The 12,606-nt window shown below is 31.4% G+C and overlaps 2 protein-coding genes across 3 annotated transcripts in view; both read right to left on the reverse strand.

Moving 5' to 3' along the window:
• Nucleotides 1-1,737, reverse strand: part of LOC107477173 (protein S-acyltransferase 11) — a 3,219-nt gene extending 1,482 nt beyond the window's left edge. Inside the window, exons 1-2 of the mRNA XM_016097145.3 lie at nucleotides 1,456-1,737; nucleotides 348-570 (exon numbers count right to left, since the gene is read on the reverse strand). Of these exons, the coding sequence (XP_015952631.1) occupies nucleotides 348-570; nucleotides 1,456-1,503 (271 nt within the window). The 5' untranslated portion in view covers nucleotides 1,504-1,737. The remainder of the gene's footprint in view (nucleotides 1-347; nucleotides 571-1,455) is intronic.
• Nucleotides 1,738-6,521: 4,784 nt separating this feature from the next.
• LOC107477180 (uncharacterized) lies at nucleotides 6,522-11,705 on the reverse strand. 2 transcript variants are annotated; one of them, XM_021137491.2, is made up of 8 exons: nucleotides 11,190-11,705; nucleotides 10,698-11,108; nucleotides 10,199-10,279; nucleotides 9,711-10,105; nucleotides 8,200-9,511; nucleotides 7,886-7,977; nucleotides 7,597-7,738; nucleotides 6,522-7,324 (listed from the first exon to the last, which is right to left on the reverse strand). In XM_021137491.2, exons 1-8 carry the CDS (start codon nucleotides 11,395-11,397, stop codon nucleotides 6,657-6,659), a joined length of 3,309 nt encoding a protein of 1,102 aa, XP_020993150.1. In that variant the 5' UTR covers nucleotides 11,398-11,705; the 3' UTR covers nucleotides 6,522-6,656. The 2 variants fall into 2 exon arrangements, with proteins under 2 accessions (XP_020993150.1, XP_015952639.1); XM_016097153.3 differs by having other exon boundaries at nucleotides 7,886-7,980; nucleotides 11,190-11,702.
• Between the last annotated feature and the right edge of the window lie 901 nt (nucleotides 11,706-12,606).

Genomic DNA, 12,606 nt, shown 5'->3' on the forward strand with positions numbered 1-12,606 from the left:
CAAACCCTCACTACAAAATTTGATTATAAATGTCTCTAACCTCTCCTTCAACTCATTCAAGAAAACTGAACTTTATAACATACCTTATAATCCAAACCCATACAATTCAATCAATTTGGGTACCCTTTCTTTTAGTAGGATTCTAGGACCCTTTTACAACAATGTTTTATTTAAAAGAAAAACAAGAAAAAAAAAGGCTACCAGAAAATCCTGCCTTCGAATATAACTACCAATGCACTTGAAAAATATTTTAAACAATCAAGTTTCGGTTTGAACTTCACAACCAAACCTCAAACTGAACAGGCATTTGATGGCATAAGTAGCGCGGAAGAACATTAGTGGCTTACATATTATAAAGAGCATAAACACAAAGACAAATGAAACGATGCACCGTTCCCACAGCCGTCTCCACCAACAGCCCTTAGTGACATTTTTCTGCTTGTTTGGATTTGTTAAAGCTCCACACCAGCCACATTTGAAAACAGATGTACAAGTAGGAAGCGAAAGGCGCAGTCCACAACCCCAGCATGTTGTTTCATAATTCTCAGAAACTGTAGTCACATGCTGCTCCTGCATGATGAGAATTATATGAGCAAAAATGTTGTAAAAGTAAAAAAGCAAGCAATACAATACATGGAGCCATCCATTTACCAAATGACTAAAACAGCTAAGTAATGCAAGTTCATATATGGAATCTTCATCTGTAAGAATCTCCTCTTATAAATATCAATACAATAAAACTCCCTAAGGGAGCACAACACAGCCATTAATTGACCACATTCAAATTTCTCAACTCCCCAAAGAGTTTCGAATATTGCGATTGTTAAGCGCATTTCACATCAATTGACATGATTTTTCAATGTCACCTCATCCTCCAAAGTAGTAGTTAACCGATGGTTTTTGAGATGCAAATAGCCAAATATACCCAAGTTAAAATCTCCACCAAAATGTAATGAGTTTACCATTCATCTAAGAGATACTAAAAGGAATTTCCACCCTCTGCCAGAAAGAGAGAGAGAGAATCTTCCTCCCAATAAAACCCCATTATCGAGAAAACAGGCCAATTATCTTAAGTTTCTCCCCTCTTGTCAAAATGTCATTCTTCAAAAGTTCCAAGTGATCCTTCTCCTTCCTTGGTGTTACTTTTATCAAAAAAGTTAAGGGTGTTACAGACTTATCAACCAAATTACCACTAACAAAATGCTTTTGATTCTAATCAAATTGCACTTCTTCTTTTTTTTTCAGTTACAAAGTTCTAATCATCCAAGGTGCCAAAATATCTGAGGATTCATATATAAAACAACCAAAGATGATTCAAAAGAAACCAATTCAGAAATGGCAACAACAGATAACTAACAACATAGAAAATATGAAATGAAAAAATGGATGCTACCTAAAACCTGAAAAATGGAGGGAAAATATAACAAAAAGAAAATAAACAAATACAAAACCTACCTCGGGTAAAGAAGAAGAAGAGGAGGAAGAAGAAGAAGAAGAAGCCATGAATGCGAATATGCAATTCCTTGCTCCTCAAAAAGTGGATTGTATTGTACAACAACAAAAATCAACAAATATTTACATAGCAAAATTACAAAGTACTCTGTTCTGGTAGGAATCAAAACAATGTACCTGTTATTCTCTCTCTCTCTCTTTTTTTTTTTTTAACAAAAAAGTTTTAGAGAAACAAACAATGTATGAGAGGTTCTCTCAGCAACACCGGAATCAACCGGGTTGATTCCAAACAACCGATGAATGGAAGTTATATTTGGCTCTTTTTTTTAGTTAGGAACAAAAATTTATTTTTAAAAAAATTCATAAAATAGCAAAATGAAATGAATAAATGATTTTGATTTTATAGAAAATAATTTAATTTTGATTAACTATATAAAAATTTTTATACATACATTTAATTGTATATACGTGAATTAGTACTTGCATGTTTTGATTTATTTTTTATATATTACGTGGTAACTTTTCACGTTTTACATCTAACACATAAATCGTAGTAAGCTCCAACAATTTATGAAAGAAGTATTATAAATATAAACCGTGGTAATCTTTCACGGATTATAAAGTGAACATTGAGAAACGTAAACCGTGTTAACCTCTCACTGTTTATGAAGAGATCAGATTTGGACATAAACCGTGATAACGTTCCAGATTTTTTAGTACTACGGTTTATATTTATGATGCTTCTCTCATAAACTGTTGGAGCTTATCACGGTTTATGTATTATTGTAAAATGTGAAAGGTTAACATTGATTATATAAAAATGAATTAAGACATGCAAGTAATCCATTTTCAATTGTTGTAATTGAGTAAGTTTTTCGTCCATTTATTTTAAATAGGTAAATTGTCCTTATTTATACTTGTTAATACTAGAGTGAGACTGCGCAATGTGCAAAGAGGTAGATTACTTATATTATAAATAGATTTTAATAAATGTTATATTAAAAATATTTTAGAAAACATAATATAAATAGATTTTGAATTTTTTTAAAAAGACGTAGATTATTTATATTAGAGTTATATAAAACTGCATTTTTATTTTTTTTATTTTTTGATTTGTATTAATTGCTACACTTTGTCTTTTTTTAGGTTTTCTTTTTGTAAATAATTAAAAAATGAATGAATGAGAATGAAAAATATATAAAAATGTTAAATTAAATTTAAGAAATTTTTGACAATTAGTGAAGAGTAGTAAGAGTCTTAATATATATAAATTATAGAATTTGAATATTTGTAACTGAAATTTTTTATAATAATTATTATTATGACACTTTTAATGTATGTTTATTGCATTTAATTAGTACTTGATGTTTCAATTGAATAATAATATATAAGAGTTTTTTGTTTTAATTTTTTAAAATATTTTACTAAATAGTGATTGGTTGATTTTCATCTTTTACCAAGTCATTAGAATTGCTGATGTGGCATCATTAGCAAAGAAAAGATGGCTTAAACTCATTGTGGAGAAAGTTAGTATCAACTTTTATATATTATAAAAATGTTAAATTAAATTTAAGAAATTTTTTACAATTAGTATGAGAGATTAAGAAATGAAGAGTAGTAAGAGTCTTAATATGTATAAGTTGTATAATTTGAATATTTGTAACTAAAATTTTTTATAATAATTATTATTATGACACTTTTAATGTATATTTATTGCATTTAATTAGTACTTGAATAATAATAGATAAGAGTTTTTTGTTTTTATTTTTTTAAAATATTTTACTAAATAGTGATTGGTTGATGTGAGACCCGCGCAATGCACGGAGAGATAGATTATTTATACTATATAGTGTATTTTAATAAATGTTATATTAAAATATGTTAGAGAACATATTATAAATAGATTTTGAATTTATTTATTTTTAAAAAAGATATAAGTTATTTATATTAGAGTTATATAAAACTGCATTTTTATTTTTTTTCATTTTCTGTTTTGCATTAATTGCTACACTTTGTCCTTTTCTTACGCTTTTTGTTTGTTTGTAAATAAAAATGTTATATTAAATTTAAGAAATATTTTATAATTAGTATGAGAGATTAAGAAATGAAAAATAGTAAGAGTCTTAATATGTATAAGTTGTAAAATTTGAATATTTGTAATTGAAATATTTTATAATTATTATTATTATGGCACTTTTAATGTATGTTCATTGTATTTAATTAGTACTTGATGTTTCAATTGAATAATAATAGATAAGAGTTTTTTGTTTTAATTTTTTAAAAATATTTTATTTTACTAAATAGTAATTGGTTGATTTTTATCTTTTGTCAAGTCATTAGAATTGCTGATTTGACATCATTAGCAAAGAAAAGATGGCTTAAACTCATTGTAGAGAGAGTTGGTATCAGCTTTTATATATTATAAATAGATAAATAGATAGATAGATAGATAGATTTGGCAAAATTTAAGTGGTGAATTCTAAAATTTTGCCAAGTAAGCAATGGTGCTGACATGGCGTTAGTAGAAGAAGAGAAATAACTTAGAAGTAATGTGGGTAAACCTAATATTGGTTGTGACTATTGGACAGAACCGTTTAAAAAAGATGAATACATAAACATGTGCTACCTGCAATGAGTTCACAATTAAAATGTTATTATTTATAACAAATAAATAAGGTCATTGAAAATGATATTGAACAACAGGATAAGAAGAGTAAACGGCAAAGTTGAAAATCTTTAGAAAGATACCTGGGACGAATTTCCTATGTTGGTGGCGCCGAATGGTGACGTTGGTCTGAGACCCAGAATCGAGCTCCGACAGAAAAACCGCAATAGGAGGAATGGAATTTGCCCTAGTTTCTGCAATTTATGCAATGCGGTTCCGCTGGAGATGGACATCGTGATGGACAATTTGTTTTGAGGAAAATACAATGACTCATGGGACCGGAAGAGGATGGAGGAAATAGGATCTTGGTACGGAGAGGTGCCAAGAGGAAGAGGGTTTCGAGAAGTATGAGAAAGGTAATAAGCTCTTTGGTTTTCAGAACTTTTTTTTGGGGTAAATGTTAATTTGTGTATTTGTTGTTTTAGAAATAATGATTGATGAAAAAGTTAAGTTGTTGGTTTTTATGGTGTTTTTAGTTGTTTTTTGTATTTTTTTTTATTTGAAAATAAAAGTTGATTTGACAAGATTTGAGTGGTGGATTCTAAAATTTTGCCAAGTAAGGGATGGTGCTGACATGACGTTAATAGAAGAAGAGAAATAATTTAAAAATAATGTGAATAAACCTATATACCTACTTTTATATATTAAGAATAGATATTAAAATTAATCTTAAAATATATATTATTGGGAGATATCTTAAGAAAAAATCGTGTATTATTATTATAGGCGAAAAATGGTTAATCAATTTGAACTACAGAGGAATTTGTTCTCTCTAACATAAAATTCTAAATACTGCAATTCATTTTTTACTTTCATATATTATACTTCTTCTAAATTGACAAATTCATTTTGCTATTGTTAGATTTCTTTTTCTTTGGCAAAAGTTATTGGTATCTCCTGTGTTTAAAGTTTGGTTTTTTCTATAATTTTACTGGATTTTTAATTAAGTCTTTATATATATATATTTTTTAATTAAATTTTTATATTATATCCATTTTATAACTAAGTCTCTATCGTAATAAAAACGTTATATTTTATTAAACTATTCAGAATATTCAGTCAAGTGATAGCCTTTATTTTGTTTAATAGAATTTTTTGTTAATTCGTTTTTGTTTTGTTATTGCAGAGACTTAATTACAAAATCTAATATAATATAGAAATTCAATTAAAAAAAATTTAGAAACCTAATTAAAATTTTGATAAAATTATAAGGACCATAAAATAATTAAACCTTAAAATTTCTATTATCGTACGGTGGTAGGCACGTAGTAGCTAAACACTTTAATTTTAAGACACACAAAAAACATTTTAATTTTAGGTGGCTAAATTCTTAAATTTTTCAATTCTATTTATGAGTGAATTTGAATGTACTATTTTCGTTTTCTTCTCTCTTGATACACTTTTTAATATTTTCTTGACCAAGAATTTCACCTTCAAACAATGGGTAAATTCAGTTAATTTTTTCAAATTTTTTAATCATGTTGATCAAAATAATTGTAAGGTTAAATTATTTTACATGTGTATCCAATCACATTACATCACATTAATAAAAATAATTATCTTTTATATTGATTGCGTAAATAGTCATACAAAAAGACAGTTATAATTGCATGACTATATAAAATATTTTAAATGATTCATAAAGATTTAACTTTATGCATCTTATTATAAATATATTTCAAGGTAATTAACCATGCCAAATCTTTTTGAAGGCAAAACATGAAGACAAGTCAAAGTGTTATGTACATTCATCCTTTCTTTTCTTTTCTTTTTTTGTTTGACAAGATATAATAGTCAAATTAGACATAGAAATATTTGTTCTCTAAAAGTAAATTTGTCATTGAAAGATTTTATCATTCAAGTGGATCATTTTAAGATTATAAATTAATCAATTTTATTCTTTCATTACTTTATTAACAATTTTTATCAATGATGATATAGAATATTAACTAACAGTATATATAATATCTAGCATGCCCAATTAGATGTTTAACAAATACGTTTTTTGAAAATTTATACCCATTTCCCCAAATCCTAATCCCAATATAACCTAGCCCCCAAATCCTAATCCCAATATAACCTAGCGACATTAAATTAATAGATTTTCATAAACATATTCGTTCATCGTCAAATTAAACGTACCAGGTATCATATATGTTATCGGTTAATATTTCAAATCATCAACCAATGACAAAAATTGTTAATGAAGTGATAGAAGAAAAAAATAATTAATTTATAATCTTTAATTGATAAAATCTTTCAAAAATAAATTTAAAAAATGATCCATCTTTTAGAGACTAAATTTGACCTACCCAAATAAAAATTTGTAACCATTCCCAAATGAAAATTTTGGATAACTTGCCCAAACAAGCGCCACATTTTTTCTGATTCTTCACCTCCATGATTATAACTAATCACAAAATGGATGCTACTTGCCTACTTTTGTCTATATATGCTCTTGTAAATTATTCATACAATGAACAAGAACTTAATAAATATCGAGTCTTTTAGAACATTGAAGAAGGTGAATAAATGGTAGTCATGGCCAATTTAAATGTCTCACGCCATCATCACTCAAGTCCCATGCTCCTGCTGCCATTTCATGATATAACTGGTCCCAACCCCAACTCGAGAACCCGAGGAAAAACCAGTAATTATCAGCTGGTTTATTTGCTGACTTTAGTTCCTCGATTTTTCGAATTGTTGTTACCTGATCAAGAAAGTAAATTCGGGGAAGGATTTCGGGTGAAGAACCACTGGAAACTGTTGTTAAAGATGAAAGAGGCAGTCCAGATTGCATAACTGGACCACCAAAGGATAGAGGAGCCTCCTTAAGCTTTTCAAAACCTTCTTGGAGTGTAGGCAGAACATTCCATTCTATAGGCTTGTTAATGATAAGACCTTGAAATCCGGTTAATTGATCAGCTGCCACGATGAGAATCTTCGCTCTGTCAAATGGCTGAACCCCAGAGAGCTTTTCTGTGGCAATTAGCACTGAACCAATCATCACTTGAGACAATGCTTCATGTGATCCATCTGATACAGGTGAATTCATCACATTAGGTCTGACCACCTCGTCCCCCATGTTATCATGAACTGGAGCTGCAACATATTTGCTGTGTTTATGAAGTGATTCTTCATGGATTTCAGTTTGCAAAGTATCATACAAATCTTGATTCTTCACTACCCTCTCAGATACCCAAAGAACTGGCAAATCGTGAGATAAAAATCATCATTAAGACTACCACTTTGTTTATGGCTAATAAAACAGATGACAAATAATTGAAAGATGGCATGCAAATACAAGAAGGAAGAAACAGAAGATACATCAGCCACAAGTTTGTGATTCTACTACTCAAGCCCCTTCGATGGCAATGACCTCCATAAAGTGTGTGATCCAAGTTTGACATAATTATTATCCGGTTCCTTTTTGATAAACTGAAACATTCAACAAGAGTCTATGATACATGAATGCCTACCTTTCTCCTTGATAAGATGATGAAAGTTACTTCCATGGTCAGCCACAAACTTCATAATATCAATTACTGCCATATCTCCTTGATAAAGAATAGCTTTCTTGATTTCTGCCGGAAATAAAATCAGTGCAGGATAAACCTCGCCCTGCATATTAGAAAATATACCAAAATAATCAAGTGGCTATAATTTCCAAAAATTTCAACAGAATAAAATGTGTTGTGTAAAATTTTAATGGCAAATAGATAAGCAAGATAGAGCAACAAGGATCAGAAAACATGGTTACAAAAGTACCTGATTTGCTGACTTCAATATCAAGTCACAGTCATTCAACGTACAATCTAATAAGTAGATTTCAGGAAGCTTCAGCGTAACATAATCCAAGCCTTCTGCCATGTAATCATCAATTATAAGACTGTTAGAGACTGCATCTACCATATCACCAGGAAATTCATCTAAAATTCAATTCACATAACAGAAAATTCTTGCCCACCATTCCACCCGATAAGAACAATTAAGATTCACCAAAGGATCAGTGTTCATAATAACATGCAAATGGATAAACAAATAAAAAGACACATATATACAATATTACTGATCAGAAATACCTTTCACGTCCTGGGATCCACTCCTCAACATATTTGCATAGTCCTTGATGGCCAAATATACTTCCCGTACAACCATTTCCATTCTCTGGCAAAATGCACACCAACTATTGCTAAACAAGACCAACACATCTTTATTCCATGCATTAGAAGCATTTTCTTTATTAGACAGGTTGAAACCAATAACAAGTTCAGAGAAAGTGCAAGTCGTGATCCTAGGTATAGAGTCCAGCTCATGAAAATCCAAATTAACAAATGGAGGACGGGTGGCCTCCCTTTGGCCTTTAAGAACATGTCCTGACCGCTGATACGGATACAGGGTTCCATTAAGAAACTCGGAAAGAAAAGCATGCAGTGAAGAAAAGTCGAAAGTTTCCACTTCAGGGTAAACATAGTGTTGTTGCCAAAAGGGGTCAACTATAACCAAAGATGGAATTGTAGAACCCCCAGTTAGACTTTTAAGTAACTGGTAATTTCCATCAGAATAGAAAAAAGAACCATTAAAACCAATAAAATGAGACTTTCCTTCCCCGATCATGTACCCATCTGAAGAATCTTCTGTTTCCAGTTTCAAGTTGGCAGCAGAAAGATCTTGATCACCAACAGATTCTTCAGAATCCCCATATTTTATATCATTACTTGAGACAATAGTAGGTGGCTTCACTTCGTCATGCTGAGAAGATGGATCATTTAAATTGGGATTGCTCTGAAGCTCAATAGCAGATCTATGTGGACCATTTTCCTGCTCTACAGTATCCGTATGGCCTTCTTGAGAAGTTTCTGTTGAAATTTGATTTGACTGAAACTCTGACGGTGGTTGTTCAGCATTTGCTGACTTGATATCAATATCATCAGATAAAAGTTGGAAACCTAAATCCTTTGCAAGGGAGCTAAGTTTTGAAGCCTTCTTTTGCTGGAGAAGGTAACCAAAGATCTCACTCAAAGAACTAGCTTTTATATCCGAAGCTATATTTTCCAATCGAAGTTGCTGACCATCTTTTAGAAGCATGATGGAAGACAGCTTCTCCTTTAGTTTAATCTTCTGAGCTGTCATAGACAACTTTAACTTGGGATGCTCAGATTTACTCTTCCACTCATGATAATCTTGGACAGAAACTTTCACGTGATTATCATTGCTACTATTACCTGCTTGATTCACAACATTATAGTGTTGTGCCAATACTCTAAAAGCATCAAGTGCTTCCTTACTTTTCCCCCTAGTCTCAGAGGAGTCAGATGATCTATCAACAAATAAAAGTACTGATGGCTTGTTTGCTGGTAAAATTGGATCCCGATCATGTCCATTACCTTCCAGCTGAATGATAAAAAGCAAGACAGTATCAGTCTAAAAATGGATGTCAATTGAAAGATGTATGGGAGCTTGCATTTATATCAGCAAACTAAATTACTCCACAATAAGAATACAATCATAGCTCATCCGTGAGATAGGAAATGAGAACAATGAAGAATTTGGAACAACTACAAAAAGCAAAAGTTAGGAAGGTTTTATTCACCTCTTTGACAAAATAATTATTCATCTGCAAAACATAGTTCAAGTCATCCTCTACTTTAATAATATTTGAACAACTTGAACACCCAGCTTGGTAGAGAACTGCAAACCACGAACCAGATTCATCAACACCAAGGGATGAAAGCATTGATTTATCTGAAACCAGACCAAATCTATGTCGTTCTGGAGGCAGAAAGAATTCTCTCACAGCAGTCATGAATTTCAAGTAAAAAGAATGAAACCGTTCGAATTGTTCAGGTGAACAGGAATATGGAACATGAAAAGTTGTATCCTTAGAATCCTCAAGAAGACCATCATTTACTGAGGCAGATTCCCCAAGCCCAGGAGCTTCACAGAACCCATTATTGATACCAAGCTCCGCCTTGCACATATGATTCTCTGGTAATTTCAGGAGGGGGAAAAGAAAAACTGATATGATGAATTTATTATGTAATCTGAAAACTTCACATTTGTCATGCACTTAGATAATACCAGGCACCTTCTGGTTAGTCTTCCCACTTGATATTGGAAGTTTGTCATTCCCTCCGCTAAAGCCCATTCCAAGGTGATCACCTGCAAGGAAAGTTCTATTATTTTATACTAAAAGCATCTTGCAACAATGTTGTTCAATAATACCACTTCTAAACATATGAAAGGAAAATGCTTATATGTTGGCTCCTGTGCAACAACTACAACCATTAACAGATTACAAGTAGCATATATGATGATACCAGTTCCACCCATAGAATTCAATGGGATAAACATAAACATCCCTACTCATGATGCCTCCAATGGATGCAGTCCTTATGCTAGCTGTGGATCACACCATTACTAACAAATAAATCCTATGGCCTAGCATTTGATCCAACAATATAAATACAAAAGTATAAGGGAAAAAAACTGAGCATCATACAATACCAAAATGTTTAACTAAAACGATAAACACCAAATCCAATTAAGTAACACAAGTGGCGAACATCCAGACACTAACCTCGCATGCTAAACCCATTTTCTGTTCCATTTTTCCTACTCTTGGCGAGTAGCTTCGGGGTCCAACCACAAAAGTCAACAAGAACCAGAACCTTATCGGTTGAATCGACGAAGACTCTCAAATCCTCAGGAGTGTTGAGGGATTTGAGAGGAACCTCCTCAGGCGCAAGAGACATGTAAGGACGCAATGAAGACAAAATGTTCCTGGCATTGAACCTCCCTTTGTACTTGTAAGACACCGAATAGTGAAAATAAAGCACTGATATCCCATCAGCACTAGCACCAAGGGAATCTGCCAGCATCTTCTCAATATTCCTATGCATATACATCAATTTCAGATTGCCAAACTCTTCAAACCTATCAGAAACCATTAGTGACACATCCTTCATAAGAGAACGAGCCTCACCAGACCCTAGGATTCAAAAATTAGGAATAAAACATCAGAACTTCGTATAGATACGAACTTCAGTGACAGAAATAATAATTTGCTTACATGGAATAGTGAGGAGAAGGAGGATGTGGGGATAGAGTTGGATCTGAGAAGAGAAATTGTGTTTGGTGAGGATCTCCCATTCGCCAACTTTGCGCGATGATGACGATGATGCTGATGGTAACGATGCTACAACTAGTTGTACGGTAGGTACCACTGCGACTAGCACCGTGAATATGGTGATGAAGAATAGTGGTTTGTGATTCTTCATCGGAGCTTTGAGCTTTGTGAGTCACTGAATGAAATGAAGTGTTATCAGTATCAGCGTTATGTTCAAGGCACTCGGTAGTCACTCCAGAGTTGCCATGACCGCTTTACTCGCTCGCGGAGGCGCGGCGATGTGTCTTGAGTGTGGTTTGTTTCGAGTTTCGAGGTAATTGTGTTTGTAGCTAACTAGCTACAGTGTAAATGTGTAAGTTGCTACTTGCTAGTAGCCTGATACTGTTGTGGTTTGTGTACAACTCCCAATCCTAGGTACACAACTCACCCACACACTCCTCATATATTTTCACAATTTTCCTCAATTGCATTCTCTAGAGTTTGAACCCTAGACCTTGAGGTGGGGAGAGGGGAGAAGTGCCACTTGAGCTAAGGCTCATTGGCATGTAATTGTGTTGTTGATGAGAACGAGTTAAAGTCAACAAGTAACAAGCGGGCCGGCCCAGTCTTCCTAGACCGGAGATCAGCTTCAATTTAATTTGGTTAAGTTACACTGTTGGTGTTTGTATTGTGCGTCATTTGTTTGATAAAAAAAAAATTAATAAGAAAATATTTTTTTATTTTTTAATATATTTTACAAATTTTTAATAGTAAAAGTAAAAGTATTAAAAAATAAAAAAAATATTATTTTTGAAAATGTGTAATTTATATTTTTTAAAAGATCTTTTTTTAAAAAAAAATATATTTTTTATGTAATAAATAAACAAAAAAGTATTTTTATATTGTTATACTAAAACATAATTGATAAATAAAAGTATTTTTTTGCATGAGATACTCAAACATAAAATTACTTTTACTTTTTCATGAGATCTTTTTAAAAAATATAACTCAAAAAAAGATTTTTTCTTAGAAGTTCACCCAAACATGCTCTTAATTTCTATACTTTTGCTGAAATCATAATTTGTTCCTATTTATAAAGTATTGACACTTTAATGAATTGTTTACCTATATGTTGAACACATTTTAAATATAATACTTATTGATACTTGTTTGACATGCGTATTCATCGTATTCAATTGTGTCTTAATAAAAAATAAAATTTTTTGTTGAATACATTTAAATATACCTAATTACCATTATTTGTTACCTTGTTCAACTTTATTTTTAACATATATATTGTTAAAATAAATTTAAAAATAGCATATATTATTATTTATTAAAATAAAAAATATTTTAAATTATTTAACATAATTAAAATAGA

The sequence above is a fragment of the Arachis duranensis genome, chromosome 3 (assembly GCF_000817695.3).
Source record: "Arachis duranensis cultivar V14167 chromosome 3, aradu.V14167.gnm2.J7QH, whole genome shotgun sequence".
Classification (NCBI taxonomy): Eukaryota; Viridiplantae; Streptophyta; class Magnoliopsida; order Fabales; family Fabaceae; genus Arachis; species Arachis duranensis.

What these genes read in the sequence shown, in the direction of transcription:
- LOC107477180 (XM_016097153.3), bottom strand. Translation starts at nt 11,397, where the DNA reads ATGAAGAATCACAAACCACTATTCTTCATCACCATATTCACGGTGCTA. An exon ending in TGGATCCCAGGACGTGAAAG is followed by an intron (nt 7,981 to 8,199) that starts GTATTTCTGATC and finishes ATTACATGGCAG; the next exon opens with AAGGCTTGGATTATGTTACG. An exon ending in TCATCTTATCAAGGAGAAAG is followed by an intron (nt 7,325 to 7,596) that starts GTAGGCATTCAT and finishes ACGATTTGCCAG; the next exon opens with TTCTTTGGGTATCTGAGAGG.